The sequence below is a fragment of the Oryx dammah genome, unplaced genomic scaffold, assembly GCF_014754425.2.
Source record: "Oryx dammah isolate SB20612 unplaced genomic scaffold, SCBI_Odam_1.1 HiC_scaffold_9, whole genome shotgun sequence".
In the NCBI taxonomy this organism is placed as follows: domain Eukaryota; kingdom Metazoa; phylum Chordata; class Mammalia; order Artiodactyla; family Bovidae; genus Oryx; species Oryx dammah.
This window is the reverse complement of record NW_024070193.1, coordinates 53,894,062-53,911,633: the sequence shown is the minus strand read 5'-3', so window position 1 is coordinate 53,911,633 and position 17,572 is coordinate 53,894,062. Positions and strand designations below refer to the sequence as shown.

The window sequence follows — 17,572 nt, the reverse complement described above, 5'->3', positions numbered from 1 at the left end:
GCATAGTAGAAAGCAGCCCATGGTAAATACAGCCCCACTGCTTCCGTTTGGAACCATAACTCTCCTCAAAATATGCAACAACGGGGCAGGAAACTCCTTTCTCACCAAAAGCTTTTAACCAAGTCTGCAGAGGAGTGTTACCCAACAGCTATGATTCCCTTTATGAAAAATCAGTCACTCCAATTTTTACTGACCACCTACTATGTGCCAGGTATTGTGCTCAGGGTTGAGGAATAAAGAGGTTAAAAAAAGTAAACCTCCAGGTACTTCCCTAGTGGTCCAGTGAATAAGACTCCATGCTCCCAACACAGAGTTCAGGGTTCAATCCCTGGCTAGGGAACTAGATCCTGCAGGCCACAACTAAGCTCACGTGCCATAAATGGGAAAACCCAACAAAGTCAAAATAAGTTATAAAAAAGAAAGAACACAACCATTAAAAACTCATCATGTTAAGAACTTTAACTGGAGAAAACAAACTTTAAAAGGAAAAACCCTCTAGATGGATAAAAGGAGTCAGACAATAAATAAGTAAATAAGTCAGTGGCTAATTTCTCAAGAAAATTAGAAATACCAAGGAAAGATTTCAGGCAAATATGGACACAATAAAGAACAGAAATTGTATGGACCTAATAGAAGCAAAAGATATTAAGAAGAGGTGGCAAGAATACACAGAAGAACACTACAAAAAGATCTTCATGACCCAGATAATCACAATGGTGTGATCACTACCTAGAGCCAGACATCCTGGAATGCGAAGTCAAGTGGGCCTTAGAAAGTATCACTACAAATACAGCTAGTGGAGGTGATGGAATTCCAGTGGAGCTATTTCAAATCCTGAAAGATGATGCTGTGAAAGTGCTGAACTCAATATGCCAGCAAATGTGGAAAACTCAGCAGTGGCTGCAGGACTGGAAAAGGTCAGTTTTCATTCCAATCCCAAAGAAAGGCAATGCCGAAGAATGGTCAAACTACCACACAATTGTGCTCATCTCACATGCTAGCATGGAGAAGGCAATGGCACCCCACTTCAGTGCTCTTGCCTGGAAAATCCCATGGACAGAAGAGCCTGGTAGGCTGCAGTCCATGGGGTCTCGAAGAGTCTGACACAACTGAGCGACTTCACTTTCCCCTTTTCACTTTCATGCATTAGAGAAGGAAATAGCAACCCACTCCAGTGTTTTTGCCTGGAGAATCCCAGGGATGGGGGAGCCTGGTGGGCTGCCACCTATGGGGTTGCACAGAGTTGGACACGACTGAAGCGACTGACCTGCCTAGAGATTTCTCGAGAGGCAGGTCAGGTGGTCTGGTATTCTAGGCAGGTCAAGAAGCAACAGCTAGAACCAGACATGGAACAACAGACTGGTTCCAAATCAAGAAAGGAGTACGTGAAGGCTGTATATTGTCACCCTGCTTATTTAACTTATATGCAGAGTACATCATGCAAAATGCCAGACTGGATGAAGCACAAGCTGGAATCAAGAGTGCTGGGAGAAATATCAATAACCTCAGATACACAGATGACACCACCCTTATGACAAAAGTGAACAGGAACTAAAGAGCCTCTTGTTGAAAGTGAAAGAGGAGAGTGAAAAAGCTGGCTTAAACCTCAACATTCAGAAAACAAAGATCATGGCAACCAGTCCCACCACTTCATGGCAAATAGATGGGAAACAACAGAAATAGTTTAGATAAAGACAGACTTTATCTTCTTGGGCTCCAAAATCACTACAGGTGGTGACTGCAGCCATGAAATTCAAAGACACTTGCTCCTTGGAAGGGAAGCTATGACCAAGCTAGACAGCATGCTAAAAAGAAGAGACATTACTTTGCTGACAAAAGTCCATCTAGTCAAAGCTATAGTTTTTCCAGTAGTCATGTATGGATGTGAGAGTTGGGCTATAAGGAAAGTTACAGTCCAAAGAATTGATGCTTTCGAACTATGGTGCTGGAGAAGACTCTTGAGAATCCCTTGTACTGCAAGGAGATCCAACCAGTTCATCCTAAAGGAAATCAGTCCTGGGTGTTCACTGGAAGGACTGATGTTGAAACTGAAACTCCAATCCTTTGGCCACCTGATGCGGAGAACTAATCCATTGGAAAAAAAGCCTGATGCTGGGAAAGATTGAAGGCAGGAGGAGAAGGGGATGATGGAGGATGAGACGGTTGGATGGTATCACCGACTTGACGGACATGAGTTTGAGCAAGCTCCGGGAGTTGGTAATGGACAGGGAAGCCTGGCATGCTGCAGTCCATGGGGTCACAAAAGAGTCGGACACGACTGAGCGACTGAACAGAATAGAATAGTAAAGGAAAGATAAAGCCTGGCAAGAGAATCAACTGAGGGTAAAGAAGGAATTCTGGGAGAAGTTGGGATAGAAGCGGGAAAAGAGGGATTAGAATTGTAACCAGCAGGACCAGAACCTATCTTTCAGTCGAGCGCAGGATACCTGAGTGAAGTGAAGTCGCTCAGTCGTGTCCGACTCTTTGCAACCCCCTGGACTGTAGCCCACCAGGATACCTAAGGTGAAGGACAAAACTGTGCACACCTGAGCTTGCCTGGGGTCCAGGTGGTTAGTCCTTCTGTGATTAGTCCTGCCCTCAGCCCCTCCTCCAACTCCTCCCCCAACCCCCGCCACTCTCCTTCCAGCTGTCCCCAGTGGCGCCCTGAGTGGGCAGAGATTCCTACCCTCAGGGGAGCAGACTGGGAGACAGCTAGTCAAGGGGATGGGACCTCACTTCTTTGCTTTTGTCATTATTCACCCGAAGCACTGCTAGTGCCCAAAGCTCTCCAACTGGTTTCTTAGAGGATCTCCGAGGGGTTCCATGGACCACAGCAATGTTTGTTTCACCCTGCACAGATACAGCAGCTGATAGAGAGAGGCTGCACTGGCGGTCATAAACACTCATGATTCCAAGGCAACGTGCTTTGTAATAAACGTCCGTGCCGCCTTCTCTAGTAAATCTGCACTAATAAAGCACGGTTTTTATGTAGTGGGGATCTATACCATTTTTCTTGAAAATAATATTCTGCTACTTTAAAGATATTTGAGGATCACTGCTATTAAGGAAGTCCATGTTACCATTTTTTGAAAACTGAAGTCTGGGGCTGAGTTACTTTTAGAGGTTGCAAATCACCACTCCAACACATGCAAGAGTTACTGGCCATCACTGATTCAAAAAGTACACAGGAGAATTAACTTGAGCTTTAACAGAAAAATAATCATCCTATTCATACAAAGGAAAAATGCACTTACAACTCTAAATGTGGTTTCCCTGGTGATGCGATGGGCTGTGTTCAATGCTGCCAGCACTGAGTGCTACCTTAACACTGATTGACTAATAACATACTTCAGGGGGCTGACAGCTCCTGCTTCCAGAGCAGAGGCTGCACATCGATCAAGGTTTCTAAGCAGGCATTCACTATAACTGTGTACACCTGAATCAAACCGAACCATCCTGAAGAGAGAATACTGAGTCAGCACTGTTGCCAAAATCTTGGCTCCTTGTCCACTGATCTCGAACAGAAATAGAGTCTGGAGGAAACAGAAAAAATAGCTTTATCCTTTTTGCTAGACAAAGAGGAAACAGAGCAGGCCAGCACCTCAACAGCTGTGCTCACTTCTCTCAGGAATTTTTGTAGCTGTTCAGTCACTCAGCCGTGTCTGACTCTTCGTGACCCCATGGCCTATAGCCCACCAGGCTCCTCCATCCATGGGATCCTCCAGGCAACAATACTGGAGTGGGGTGCCATGTTCTCCTCTGGGGGGATCTTCCCAACCCAGCGATCAAACCCATGACTCCGGCATTGCAGGTGGATTCTTTACCACTCAGCCACCAGGGAAGCCCGCTCTCAGGAATAGGGAGAGGGTTTATGTCCTCATAAAGGTCTTCCATTTCTTTCTTTTGCCAAGTTTCAAAATGGCCATACCTGGCCTCAGGCAACTCAGTAACCGGGTCAGGTGTCCCCAAAGTTATGGGCCCCTGACGTTCATTTAAAACATAGACTGCTACAAAAGAGAATAGGGGGAGAAGAATGCCAGATGCAGAGGATAACTCAGATGAAGTCAGAGAGCACTTAACTTTGTTTAGCTTTACAAAGAACAAGTCTAGCTACAAGTGTTTGTCAGCAGTAACAGCGAAAGAATAACCAAGACTGTTTAACTCTTGCAGACCTGTTTGGCTGATATGTGCCAGAGGCTGTTTATTCATTTTTGTTTTTGCTGCAAAAGTACCATTTGTAAAGATGGCACTTCATTAAAGCATCTTTCATGTTTTAAGTAAACATAGTGCAATTACATGAAGAAACGTGTGTGTATATATATATGAATGCACACCGCTGGAACCACATAAACACACTCTGCTCCACACATTATATTCTGTGAAAGGTTTATTAATATTTAAGGCCACATTAAAGGACACAACTTTAATACAGTTTATCTACCCATTAAACACCAGGGCAGCACAAAGCCTTCTCATAAGAAGGGTATGTGACTGGAAGCAAGCTATTTAACAATTAAAAAAAGTATAAGAGAAGGATAATTTCTATCGGTCAATAAATTATCACTGAAGGCTTAATTAAATCTAAATTTACGCCTCACATACATCCACTACAATTTCACAGCATGACTTTTTCGCTCACCAAGCTACAGAATCCAAAGTCTATCTATTACTAGTCAATCTAATCACACTAGGACCACAGCCTTGTCTAACTCAATGAAACTAAGCCATGCCCGTGGGGCAACCCAGACGGGTGGGTCATGGTGGAGAGGTCTGACAGAATGTGGTCCACTGGAGAAGGGAGTGGCAAACCACTTCAGTATTCTTGCCTTGAGAACGCCATGAACAGTATGAAAAGGCAAAATGATAGGATACTGAAAGAGGAACTCCCCAGCTCAGTAGGTGCCCAATATGCTACTGGAGATCAGTGGAGAAATAACTCCAGAAAGAATGAAGGGATGGAGCCAAAGCAAAAACAATACCCAGCTGTGGATGTGACTGGTGATAGAAGCAAGATTCGATGCTGTAAAGAGCAATATTGCATAGGAACCTGGAATGTCAGGTCCATGAATCAAGGCAAATTGGAAGTGGTCAAACAGGAGATGGCAAGGGTGAACATCGACGTTCTAGCAATCAGCGAACTAAAATGGACTGGAATGGGTGAATTTAACTCAGATGACCATTATATCTACTACTCCAGGCAGGGATCCCTCAGAAGAAATGGAGTAGCCATCATGGTCAACAAAAGAGTCCGAAATGCAGTACTTGGATGCAATCTCAAAAAACAACAGAATGATCTCTGTTCGTCTCCAAGGCAAATCATTCAATATCACAGTTATTCAAGTCTATGCTCCAACCAGTAATGCTGAAGAAGCTGAAGTTGAACAGTTATATGAAGACCTACAAGACCTTTTAGAACTAACACCCCAAAAAGATGTCCTTTTCATTACAGGGGACTGGAATGCAAAAGTAGGAAGTCAAGAAACACCTGGAGTAACAGGCAAATTTGGCCTTGGAATACAGAATGAAGCAGGGCAAAGACTAATAGAGTTTTGCCAAGAGAACGCACTGGTCATAGCAAACACCCTCTTCCAACAACACAAGAGAAGACTCTACACATGGACATCACCAGATGGTCAACACTGAAATCAGATTGATTATATTCTCTGCAGCAAAAGATGGAGAAGCTCTAAGTAGTCAACAAAAACAAGACCGGGAGCTGACTGTGGCTCAGATCATGAACTCCTTATTGCCAAATTCAGACTCAAATTGAAGAAAGTAGGAAAAACCGCTAGACCATTCAGGTATGACCTAAATCAAATCCCTTATGATTATACAGTGGAAGTGAGAAATAGATTTAAGGGCCTAGATCTAATAGATAGAGTGCCTGATGAACTATGGAATGAGGTTCGTGACATTGTACAGGAGACAGGGATCAAGACCATCCCCATGGAAAAGAAATGCAAATAAGCAAAATGGCTGTCTAGGGAAGCCTTATAAATAGCTGTGAAAAGAAGAGAAGCAAAAAGCCAAAGAGAAAAGGAAACATACAAGCACCTGAATGCAGAATTCCAGAGAATAGCAAGAAGAGATAAGAAAGCCTTCTTCAGAGATCAATGCAAAGAAATTGAGGAAAACAACAGAATGGGAAAGACTAGAGATCTCTTCAAGAAAATTAGAGATACCAAGGGAACATTTCATGCAAACATGGGCTCAATAAAGGACAGAAATGGTCTGGACCTAACAGAAGCAAAAGATATTAAGAAGAGGTGGCAAGAATACACGGAAGAACTGTACAAAAAAGATCTTCACAACCCAGATAATCATGATGGTGTGATCACTCATCTAGAATCAGACATCTTGGAATGTGAAGTCGAGTGGGCCTTAGAAAGCATCACTACAAACAAAGCTAGTGGACGTGATCGAATTCCAGTTGAGTTGTTTCAAATCCTGAAAGATGATGCTGTGAAAGTGCTGCACTCAATATGCCAGCAAATTTGGAAAACTCAGCAGTAGCCACAGGACTGGAAAAGGTCAGTTTTCATTCCAATCCCAAAGAAAGGCAATGCCAAAGAATGCTCAAACTACCACACAATTGCACTCATCTCACATGCTAGTAAAGTAATGCTCAAAATTCTCCAAGCTAGGCTTCAGCAATCTGTGAACCGTGAACTTCCTGATGTTCAAGCTGGTTTTAGAAAAGGCAGAGGAACCAGAGATCAAATTGCCAACATCTGCTGGATCATGGAAAAAGCAAGAGGATTCCAGAAAAACATCTATCTCTGCTTTATTGACTATGCCAAAGCCTTTGACTGTGTGGATCACAATCAACTGTGGAAAATTCTGAAAGAGATGGGCATACCAGACCACCTAACCTGCCTCTTGAGAAATGTGTATGCAGGTCAGGAAGCAACAGTTAGAACTGGACATGGAACAACAGACTGGTTCCAAATAGGAAAAGGAGTACGTCAAGGCTGTATACTGTCACCCTGCTTCTTTAACTTCTATGCAGAGTACATCATGAGAAACGCTGGACTGGAAGAAACACAAGCTGGAATCAAGATTGCCGGGAGAAATATCAATCACCTCAGATATGCAGATAACACCACCCTTATGGCAGAAGTGAAGAGGAGCTAAAAAGCCTCTTGATGAAAGTGAAAGAGGAAGAGTGAAAAAGTTGGCTTAAAGCTCAACATTCAGAAAACGAAGATCATGGCATCTGGTCCCATCACTCCATGGGAAATAGATGGGGAAACAGTGGAAACAGTTTCAGACTTTATTTTTGGGGGCTCCAAAATCACTGCAGATGGTGACTGCAGCCATGAAATTAAAAGACGCTTACTCCTTGGAAGAAAAGTTATGACCAACCTAGATAGCATATTCAAAAGCAGAGACATTACTTTGCTGACTAAGGTCCGTCTAGTCAAGGCTATGGTTTTTCCTGTGGTCATGTAAGGATGTGAGGGTTGGACTGTGAAGAAGGCTGAGCGCCGAACAATTGATGGTTTTGAACTATGGTGTTGGAGAAGACTCTTGAGAGTCCCTTGGACTGCAAGGAGATCCAACCAGTCCATTCTGAAGGAGATAAACCCTGGGATTTCTTTGGAAGGAATGATGCTAAAGCTGAAACTCCAGTACTTTGGCCACCTCATGCAAAGAGTTGATTCACTGGAAAAGACTCTGATGCTGGGAGGGATTGGGGGCAAGAGGAGAAGGGGACGACCGAGGATGAGATGGCTGGATGGCATCACGGACTCGATGGACATGAGTCTGAGTGAACTCCGGGAGTTGGTGATAGACAGGGAGGCCTGGCGTGCTCCGATTCATGGGGTCACAAAGAGTTGGACACAACTGAGCAACTGAAGTCTCAAATGTCACAACAAAAAAAATTATTTGGTCAAAACCACAAAAACCAGGCTCTACAAAGCTTATTCTGCTTCTCAAATATTTGTTATGTCTGGGCTGATTACCATATTTGGACTTAAAAGAAAAATTTTAGTAGGGATTCTCTTTAGAGAATGTTCTTAACTTTAAGTCAAGGAAGAAAATAAAACCTGCTGGAGATCACAAACAGCCCACACATATACACAGTTCTGAGCAGAGACACAAATACACACATGCTCTCATGTGTGCAGATATTCAGATCATTTCCTCAGTAGCCACTCCTGGGAAACAGCAATGAGGAATTAGGAAAGGCAGAAACCTCTGACTTTCCTACTTCTTGTTCTTCAATTCACGTATGCAGGTTTGTACACACACACACACAGACACACACACACACACGTATAAACAGGTAGGAGGGGCTTTCCTGGTGGTCCAGTAGCTAAGAATCCGCCTGCCAATGCAGGGGACATGGGTTCAATCCCCGGGCCGGGAAGATCCTACATGCCACGGAGCAACTAAGTCCATGGGTTGCAACCACTGAAGCCCTCCCACCTGGAGCCCGTGCTCCACAAGGGAAGCCACCACCATGAGAAGCCCACGATCCACAGCGAGAGAGTAGCCCCCGCAGCAACAGAGACCCAGTGCAGCCAGAAAAGTAGTTAAAACAGGCATGGGAGATGTGCTTTCCCAGAAAGCATCCAACACACAGGCATTTTATAAAATTCACCCTGCACTTGTACCAACTGAACTTGTGTCCGTTTAAATAAATGTGAACCACCTTAAAATCCATCATAAAGTCACTAACAGTATAAAAGTTAGAATACAAGTGAATACCACACAGGTCAATCATAGATGCTTACACAGCGAGAGGCTCAAGTGGATTTTTGAGAACATATTCGAGTCTGTTTAATAGACTGCGGAGGCACATCCAGAGGCTCACCCTCTTGCTGCTCTTCCCTCAGTCGCATGGCTCCCCAGGTACAGCCCCCCACAGTACCCCTGCAGAGTCAGAGGAGACCATGTCTACACCTGACTGAACCCTCGACCAATCACCAACCACCTGGTACGGTGACCCAAGCAACCCCTGATGCCTACGCAATTCCATTTCTAAAGCCTTCTGTTAGAAAATGGGTCCTTAAATCAATGTGTCCAACCAACACACCCACCAATTTCTGCTAGGGCTAGAAGATGCAAAGATGAATAAGACATGGCTTTCAGCATAAAAATCCAATGCCTGGCACATAAATGAAATGAAAATGAAATGAAGTCGCTTAGTCGTGTCTGACTCTTTGCAACCCCATGGACTGTAGCCTGCCAGGCTCCTCTGTCCATGGGATTTTCCAAGCATGAGTACTGGAGTGGGCTGCCATTTCTTTCTCCAACATAAGAGATGCCCAGTTAATACCTGAAGAATGGGTGGAGGCATGACTGCATAAGCAAGCTCACAGTTCCTGGCAGTTCAGTGGTTAAGGTTTGATACTTCCAGTGCAGAGGCACAGGTTCGAGCCGTGGTCAGGGAACTAAGATCCCACATGCCACAGGGAGCAGCCAAAAAAAAAAAAAAAAGATGAACCTAGGGGCCATGTTTGCACATTATTCTCTATCCTGATTGTCTCATTTTATATACACATGTCCAAGTGGAATGATACTTATGTGACTTTTATCTTAAATTGCTATATAGCAATTCAGAGTGTTAACTGTATCACTGTTTATTCAGTCATTCCCAGAATGCTTTGTGTTGAATCTATCACTTCACTGGTATCAACAGCTTAACCCAAATTAACTTTCCTCTTCTACCCCCAATTCCATGAGTTATTTCCTCAGAATACAGTTCCCAGCAGGGAATTTATGGGTCAATGGCAACGAACAGCTTCTTTGTGCTTAGTTGTTCTTATTTATCACCAAGTAGCAAAAATATATATATATATATATATATGCAATACTACCAGTATTTCTTACCACCATAACCTATAATTATTTCGAGTAATCTTGCAGACAAAATAAACTGGATTTCCATTTTGCTGAACTGCTAAGGAGGATATCCCTGTTCTTCACAATGATGTCATGTCTCGAATTTTCTATCTTCATCTCTCCTCACCACTTCGAGAGAGAACTTTGTGTCCTGACCTTTGGGATCTCAATATTTTGGATGATAACCGTTTAATCTTTTACACTGTCCCTTTATTTTTACCCATGCGGTGGCATTTCATTTAATATTTATTCTGTTACTTGTGGCTGGGTTATTTTTCTTTTGTTCTTTAGCTATTCAGGCACATCTGTCTTGTGGACGATGATTTTCTGGCTTGCTTTAGTAGCTATAAGTTTATCTTCCTGGTACAGCTGGGTTAAAAATGCTATTCCATCTTCTTCTAGTTATTTTATGAATAAACACAGTGGAATCCAAAAGCCGAGGCACCTTTATACTTTGAGATTAATAGACTTTTAAAACTGCAGAACTTTCTGGTCAGAGTGAAATGTTCTCAGCTCCCAAGGTGGACTGGCCCATATCATGAAAGGACAGATGTCACAAGACAGTTACCCGTCTCCAATCAGGAGGAAAGCTGGGCATGAAATCTGAGAATCAAAACTTCCACCTCCTTCTTAGGTGTCTGACACCCTGCAATCCTCAATTGCCAGTGTTTTATACACATGTCTCAACAAGCTGGCTCAGAAGGAACTTTCGGCAAGAAAGGTCATCACAGATGTAAAAGCAATCACCTGAAGAAGATACCTGGTTGTCGCCCAGAAGTACAACAACCAAATCAAAACAGCTATGGAGGCATGTCACCTAATTATCTTCCGTATAATGAAACTCCCTAGTAAATTTCAATAATTTCCCTCCATTGAAAAAGCAGCATATATATATATATAGTCATTTACAAAGTTGAGATTATACTTTAGAATTTTTACATATCTTGGACACATGTGAGTGACTAACACGTATTTAACTTACATATTAAAAAAGAAGTAAATTCACCTGAAACTAATACAACATCGTAAATCAATTATCAGTTCAGTTCAGTTCAGTTGCTCAGTCGTGTCCGACTCTTTGTGAGCCCATGAATCGCAGCACGCCAGGCCTCCCTGTCCATCACCAACTCCCGGAGTTCACTCAGACTCACGTCCATCGAGTCAGTGATGCCATCCAGCCATCTCATCCTCTATCGGCCCTTCTCCTCCTGCCCCCAATCCCTCCCAGCATCAGAGTCTTTTCCAATGAGTCAACTCCTCGCATGAGGTGGCCAAAGTACTGGAGTTTCAGCTTCAGCATCATTCCTTCCAAAGAAATCCCAGGGCTGATCTCCTTCGGAAGGGACTGGTTGGATCTCCTTGCAGTCCAAGGGCCTCTCAAGAGTCTTCTCCAACACCACAGTTCAAAAGCATCAATTCTTCGGTGCTCAGCCTTCTTCACAGTCCAACTCTCACATCCATACATGACCACAGGAAAACCATAGCCTTGACTAGACGGACCTTAGTTGGCAAAGTAATGTCTCTGCTTTTGAATATGCTATCTAGGTTGGTCATAACTTTTCTTCCAAGGAGTATGTGCCTTTTAATTTCATGGCTGCAATCACCATCTGCAGTGATTTTGGAGCCCCCAAAAATAAAGTCTGACACTGTTTACTTCAATTTAAAAAATAAAGTAAAATAAAAGCTAAGAAAAGAAAATGGGTATGGCTGACTTTGGAATCTCACAAAGTAAAGGGCTTAAAAAAAGGAGTAAACTCATTGAAAGATTAACAGTGCTTATGTGAAGGGAGGTAGGATTATGAGTTATTCTGATCTTTAGATTTCTTTTGCATTATATACTTCATACGATTAAATATTTCTATACACACATATCCAAAGCACATACTTTTATCCTTTTAAAAGCTTGAATTTCTAAAAATGGATGTAGAGAAGATTTTGGCATTATACTGAAGCAAATGCTACTAGTAATTAAGCCAAATACCCTAACTTTTATTTCGGCTACTACTCACTAAACACAAGCACCTCCCTTTCTTCATATGTACCAGGACTCCTATCAATAAGTCCATCCGAGATTCATTACTGCACATTTAAAAGAATTCTCAAGATACCACAAACTTGCTTTTTCTTTTCTTCTTAGGGTTCAAGTCTCTAAATTACTTGCAAAAAACAGCTTCAATGAGGTTTACATAAAAGCAACATGATGGTATTGTGGTTACACTGTTTTCTTTTTAAGTCCTTACCCACTGGATAAATATTGAAACATTTATTGGCAGTAATAAAATATTTAAAATTTCCTTAAAATACTCGAGCCAAAAAAAAGTGTTGAGGGAAAGAGATCAAACAAGAACACAAGAGGATTGAAATTATTTAAATTGGGTGGTGGGGACCATTATTCTATTCTGCTTCGTGTACATTCAAGGTTTTCCCTAATAGAGCTTTTCGAAAATGTGCTATAAGTGAAAAGCCATATACACAAGTGCGGCAAATGGTTCCTTATTTCATCCAAGGTAGCAAAGTTAAGCTCATAGATACTTTTTTTTTCCCCCACATCAGGGTGACTGTTTCAAAGGGTGCATCTGACTCTGTACCTTCTCCTTGTTAGGCAATAAAAAGTAAATGCATGTGTAAATCTATCCAAAAATGTCTTTCATATGCACCTACAAACCTGAGTCAGAAGATTTCAGATTTTCTGTTCTGGGCCAGAATTAGAACAAGATAGCCAGCTGACATAGCACTCCTTGGCTTATGACTCTTAAAAAATAAAGCGAGACGCATGCTAATTCAGACAGCAGCCAGACCTATTCTGAGAGCCCCATTCTCCTGCTTGACACAGTGAGGACTCGGCTGCTTCTCAAAAAGGACCAGCTGGTCTCCACATGAGATAGCTGCAGGGCAAAAAGCCTCAGTACTCAACACAAGTTAGACAGGCGAGACCACAGGGCTTCCCTGCTGGTCCAGTAGCTAAGACTCTGTGCTCCCCAACGCAGGGGCCCATGGTTCAATCCCTAGTCAGAGAACTAGACACTGCAAGCGGAGACTAAAGAAGATCCCACACACCACAACTGGGATCCGGAGCAGCCAAATAAATAAATGAAAAATTTAAAAAGAAAAAGAAAACCAAGACCATGATCATTTATTTTATACAGTCGGTTCTCTGTAATAGTTACAGAGGATGATATGAACACTAAAGATCCTGGGAGCCCCAAACTGATGACTTCCCAGCCAATCAAAAGTAAAAGCAAAACATAACCCCTAAGAGACTCTCAGCAGAAGGGCTTTCATGCACATTATCACATGTGATCCCTTGAGAGGCTGGGAAGGCCTGTGCCATTTCCATTTCGCAGATGCAGAAATGTGGGTTCCAAGCTTTAAGGCAACAAAGTCTTCTGCCTCCAAGGACAGAATTCTTTCCACTGGCTCACACTCCCTCCGAGTGTGCGAGAGGATAAGCACCTCATAAAGTGAAGGAGAAAAGGGGAAATGAGCTTTGGATCCAGTGCTCTCTGAATTTCAAACCGCCCTCAATTATTTTCTGATGATCCACTTTATGTTCTTTCTCTTTGCTATGAGCCTGGAGACTTCCCTGGACAGCCCTTCCACCTCCCTCAAGTTTTCTATGGGCTTGTGTCCCCTGCTTTCTGAGCTTGGGTAGCAGAGGTCTCCTGACAACTCACTTAACCCATGAAACAGAAATAATTATTATTTTTTTAAAACCAGGAGGAATCATGATGGCTGTGTCTGGGAGGTTTGCTTCTGGTCCTCTCTCCCCAGCCATCAAGACGGTACTAAAGAAAAGGGGCTGGGGAGCGACATCGCAGCCCTCACCTTCCACAGACAACTCCACCTAAGGGGAGAACGAGGCCTACCTCTCTGACTTCGTGAAGCTGGCCAGAATACTGACTCTTGGCTCTTCGGGCGGCAGCAGGCGACTTGTGATGCGTGATCGTGACGACGCCAGGGGCCCCCGTGCTGAGGTGTCTCTGGCTACAGGGAGATGCAGAATTGGATGTTCCATGGGGGAGCAAAGTGAGACTTCGGCTTCGGGAGCTTGGAGTCGTCTAGAAAAAGCAACAGATGTCAAAACTCAACAACCGGCCTGCAGAACACAGCCTGGCATTGCCTTCCATTTATGCTGGACCTCTCGGGATTTCCCCTTCATCTTTAAGGGAGATGAGGGCCTGGGGAGTGCATGCTTTCATCTTACACTCACTCAGGCCGGAGAGACCATCCCCATTAACTACACTTCTGGTCTCACTTCCGGCAGGGTCTCCTGCCCCAAACTATGGCTATGGAGAGCTACTCCAAGGCCTTCACATGCCACAGGCTCTCAGGGGTCTTTAGGAAGTGTTCCTCTTCCTAAAACCCTCCCCTCCTGTGGTAAAGCCAGCTGAGCGCTCAGTGTTGTGTGAAGCATTCCCTGTCTGTCTCAGCCTCTCTACCCTCCTGTTCCATTACGCTGAGGCTATGTTGATTATCCAGCTAAACCATATGAGATTCTTTCAAACTCATCTTTATCCCCCAAGAGCTGACACATCATGACTGTTTAGTTTATTAAGCACTTAATACACGTTTGCTGCATGAGTACTAAGAATGAATTAAGTTATCCACCAATTAATCCCTGTTTGTCCGTGCACTGCTGGTATTTCATCCTACTGTGACATATACAAATAGTAACTGGGTATAAGGACAGCCTCTCAACTTCGTGGCAATACATTTTTCAATAATATGTTGGGATAACTGGGCTGCTGCTGCTAAGTCACTTCAGTCGTGGTGTGACCCCATAGACGGCAGCCCACCAGGCTCCCCCGTCCCTGGGATTCTCCAGGCAAGAACACTGGAGTGGGTTGCCATTTCCTTCTCCAGTGCATGAAAGTGAAAAGTGAAAGGGAAGTCTCTCAGTCATGTCCACTTAGCGACCCCATGGACTGCAGCCCACCAGGCTCTTGCACCCATGGGATTTTCCAGGCAAGAGTACTGGAGTGGGGTGCCATTGCCTTCTCTGGATAACTGGGCAGCCAACTGAAAAACAGATTTCTCTCTCAGATCACAGACCCCAAACAGATCAAAGACTAAGAAAAAAGGAAGAAAAAACACTAGAAGAAAACAAATCCAAAGGTCATAACAGAAAAACTCAATAAATTTAATGACCTAAAAATTGAACACTTATACACGGGGAAAAGTGAAAGTCACTCAATTGTGTCTGATCTTTGTGAACCCCATGAACTATACAGACCAAGGAATTCTCCAGGCCAGAGTACTAGAGTGGGTAGCCCTTCCCTTCTCCAGGGGATCTTCCCAACCCAGGGATTGAACCTGGGTCTCCCACATTGCAGGCAGATTCTTTACCAGCTGAGCCACCAGGCAAGTTCAAGAATACTGGAGTACATAGCCTATCCCTTCTCCAGCAGATCTTCCCAACCCAGGAATCGAACCGGGGTCTCCCACATTGCAGGTGGATTCTTTACCAGCTGAGCTACCAGGGAAGCCCTCTGCACAGGAAACAAATTTCAAAAACCCACTCCTGCTACCAACAAAGTCAGCCGATAAACCAGAAAAAATATTTTCAACTAGCTTCACAGACAAAAGGTTCATCATTCTAATTTGTAAGTAGGAGTAGAGTTTCTAGGAATTGATGAGACTGAGCACAGCATTCTAATAGGGCAAGATACGAATAGATAGTTCACCAAAAAAAAACATGAACAGCCCTTAAGCCATATGAAAATGTGTTCAACTGTACTCATATAGTAAATGTAAATTCAAACCACATTTAGATATACCATCTTTCACCATCGGACTGTAAAAACCCCGAAGTATCAGTACGCAGTCTGCCGACAGACCCCCGGAGGAGGGCAACCCGACAGGCCCTGTCCCAGTTACAAGCGCACTTCCCCGTGACCCAGCAACGTCCTGTCGGGGAACGTCTCCTCCACACACCTGGACCCAGGCAGGATGGCCCCAAAGTCGCATGTTCAATGCAAAGGATCGGAAACCACCTAAACGTCCCCCCCTATGCGATAGCTTAACAAGACCCAGCACGTCCCCATGACGGAACATTACCAGGACGCTAAGAGGATTAGAAGAAAGGCCTCCGTGAACTGGTTTGGGAAAAGAACCCTCTAAGCTATGTAGTTAAGTTAAAAAAGGCAAGGTGCCCAACTGTGCTATAGTATGCGAAGTTCTGTGTTAAAATGTGGAAAATGAGTATTTTTATCATTGTTTAAAATACAAAAATCATCAAGAAGGATACACGCTGAACTCCAAGTGGCTGCTTATTCCACGGAGGAAACGTGAATAACAGAGAGGGAGAGAGATTCTTTTTTATTTTGAGCCATGTGACTGGATTATGGTGAATGGATTTTCTAAATTCTACATTAAAAAATCTGTATTCTAGATGTTTCTGTAATTTCAGCTCGAGGAAAAAAGGCAGCTTGAGAAAAACTGGCAGATTTGTGCCATTTTTTCTACTTCAATTATCAAATATTTACTGAATACCTACTGTGCGCCAAGGAAAATATCTGAAATGTGATGTGGAGGAGAAACATAAGATGTACGAGGCTGTTTTTCACCACAGATGCTTATACTGTTACGGGGGGACAGAGGAGCAAAGACCCAGAGACAGCAAGACAGACAGACACATACACCCAGAAAGGAAGTGCATGACAAGATGCTGATTTGGCAATACAACCAGAAAATGCCAAAGTGCGGAAAAGCATGATCAAGGCGAACTGACTTCATCACAGGAGGCTGTTCTGAGGGCAAAGCACTTGAAGCCTGAGTAGAATTGGGAGAGACAGAGAGATACGTGTGGTGTACAAAGCAATCCAGACAGGAAGTTCAAAGTCTGCAGCTTTGGGTAACAGTCCCAGGTCTAAAAAAAAGACACATGTACTCCAACGGTCACTGCAGCACTATTTACAGCAGCGAGAACATGACTGAAGCAACTTAGCAGCAGCAGAATATGACGGCAACCTAGACGTCCACCAAGAGATGACTGGATAAAGATGTGGTACGTACAGACACACTGGAGTAGTACGCAGCCATAAAAAGGAACAGACTTGAGTCATTTGCAGAGACGTGGACAGACCTAGAGTTTGTCATACAGAATATGAAGGAAGTGAGAAACAGAAAAACAAACATTTTGCATATTAACACATACATGTATCTAGAAAAATGGTACAAATGAACCTATTTGCAGGGCAGGAATAGAAACGCAGGTGTAGAGAACAGACTGGTAGACTGTGGGATGAACTGGGATTGACATACACACACACCATGTGTGAAACAGGCAGCTAGTGGGAGGCTGCTGTGTAGCACAGGGAGGTCAGCTCAGCGCTCTATGATGACCTGGAGGGGCGTGGGGTGGCAGGGATGCTCAAGGAGGAGGGGATATATGTACACATACAGCTGATTCACTTCACTGTCCACCAGAAACTGACATTGTAAGGCAGCTATACCTACCCCTCCCCAAAAGTTGACGCTTCATAATTTTACACATCTCCAAGAGGATGGGGAGCTGCACAGGAGCCAGGGTAGAAATCAGAATTCTGTGTTAGCATGCAGTTCCATGGTAGCTCATGCAGTTCTCTGGATTTGAACGTGGATAGAATTAATAAGACAGATAAACTTGGGAAGCAGTGTATTGCTTTCAAGTTACCTTATAAATAGGTAACTGGAGAAATCTGTCATCTGAGAATTAAATATACTTTGATTAAACTGAAAT

The 17,572-nt window shown here is 43.5% G+C and overlaps 1 protein-coding gene across 1 annotated transcript in view; it reads right to left on the bottom strand.

Moving 5' to 3' along the window:
• The window catches only part of OSBPL10 (oxysterol binding protein like 10), a 326,754-nt gene that overhangs the window by 167,664 nt on the left and 141,518 nt on the right, over nucleotides 1-17,572 (bottom strand). The window contains exon 4 of the mRNA XM_040246324.1: nucleotides 13,719-13,910. Within this exon, the coding sequence (XP_040102258.1) occupies nucleotides 13,719-13,910 (192 nt within the window). The remainder of the gene's footprint in view (nucleotides 1-13,718; nucleotides 13,911-17,572) is intronic.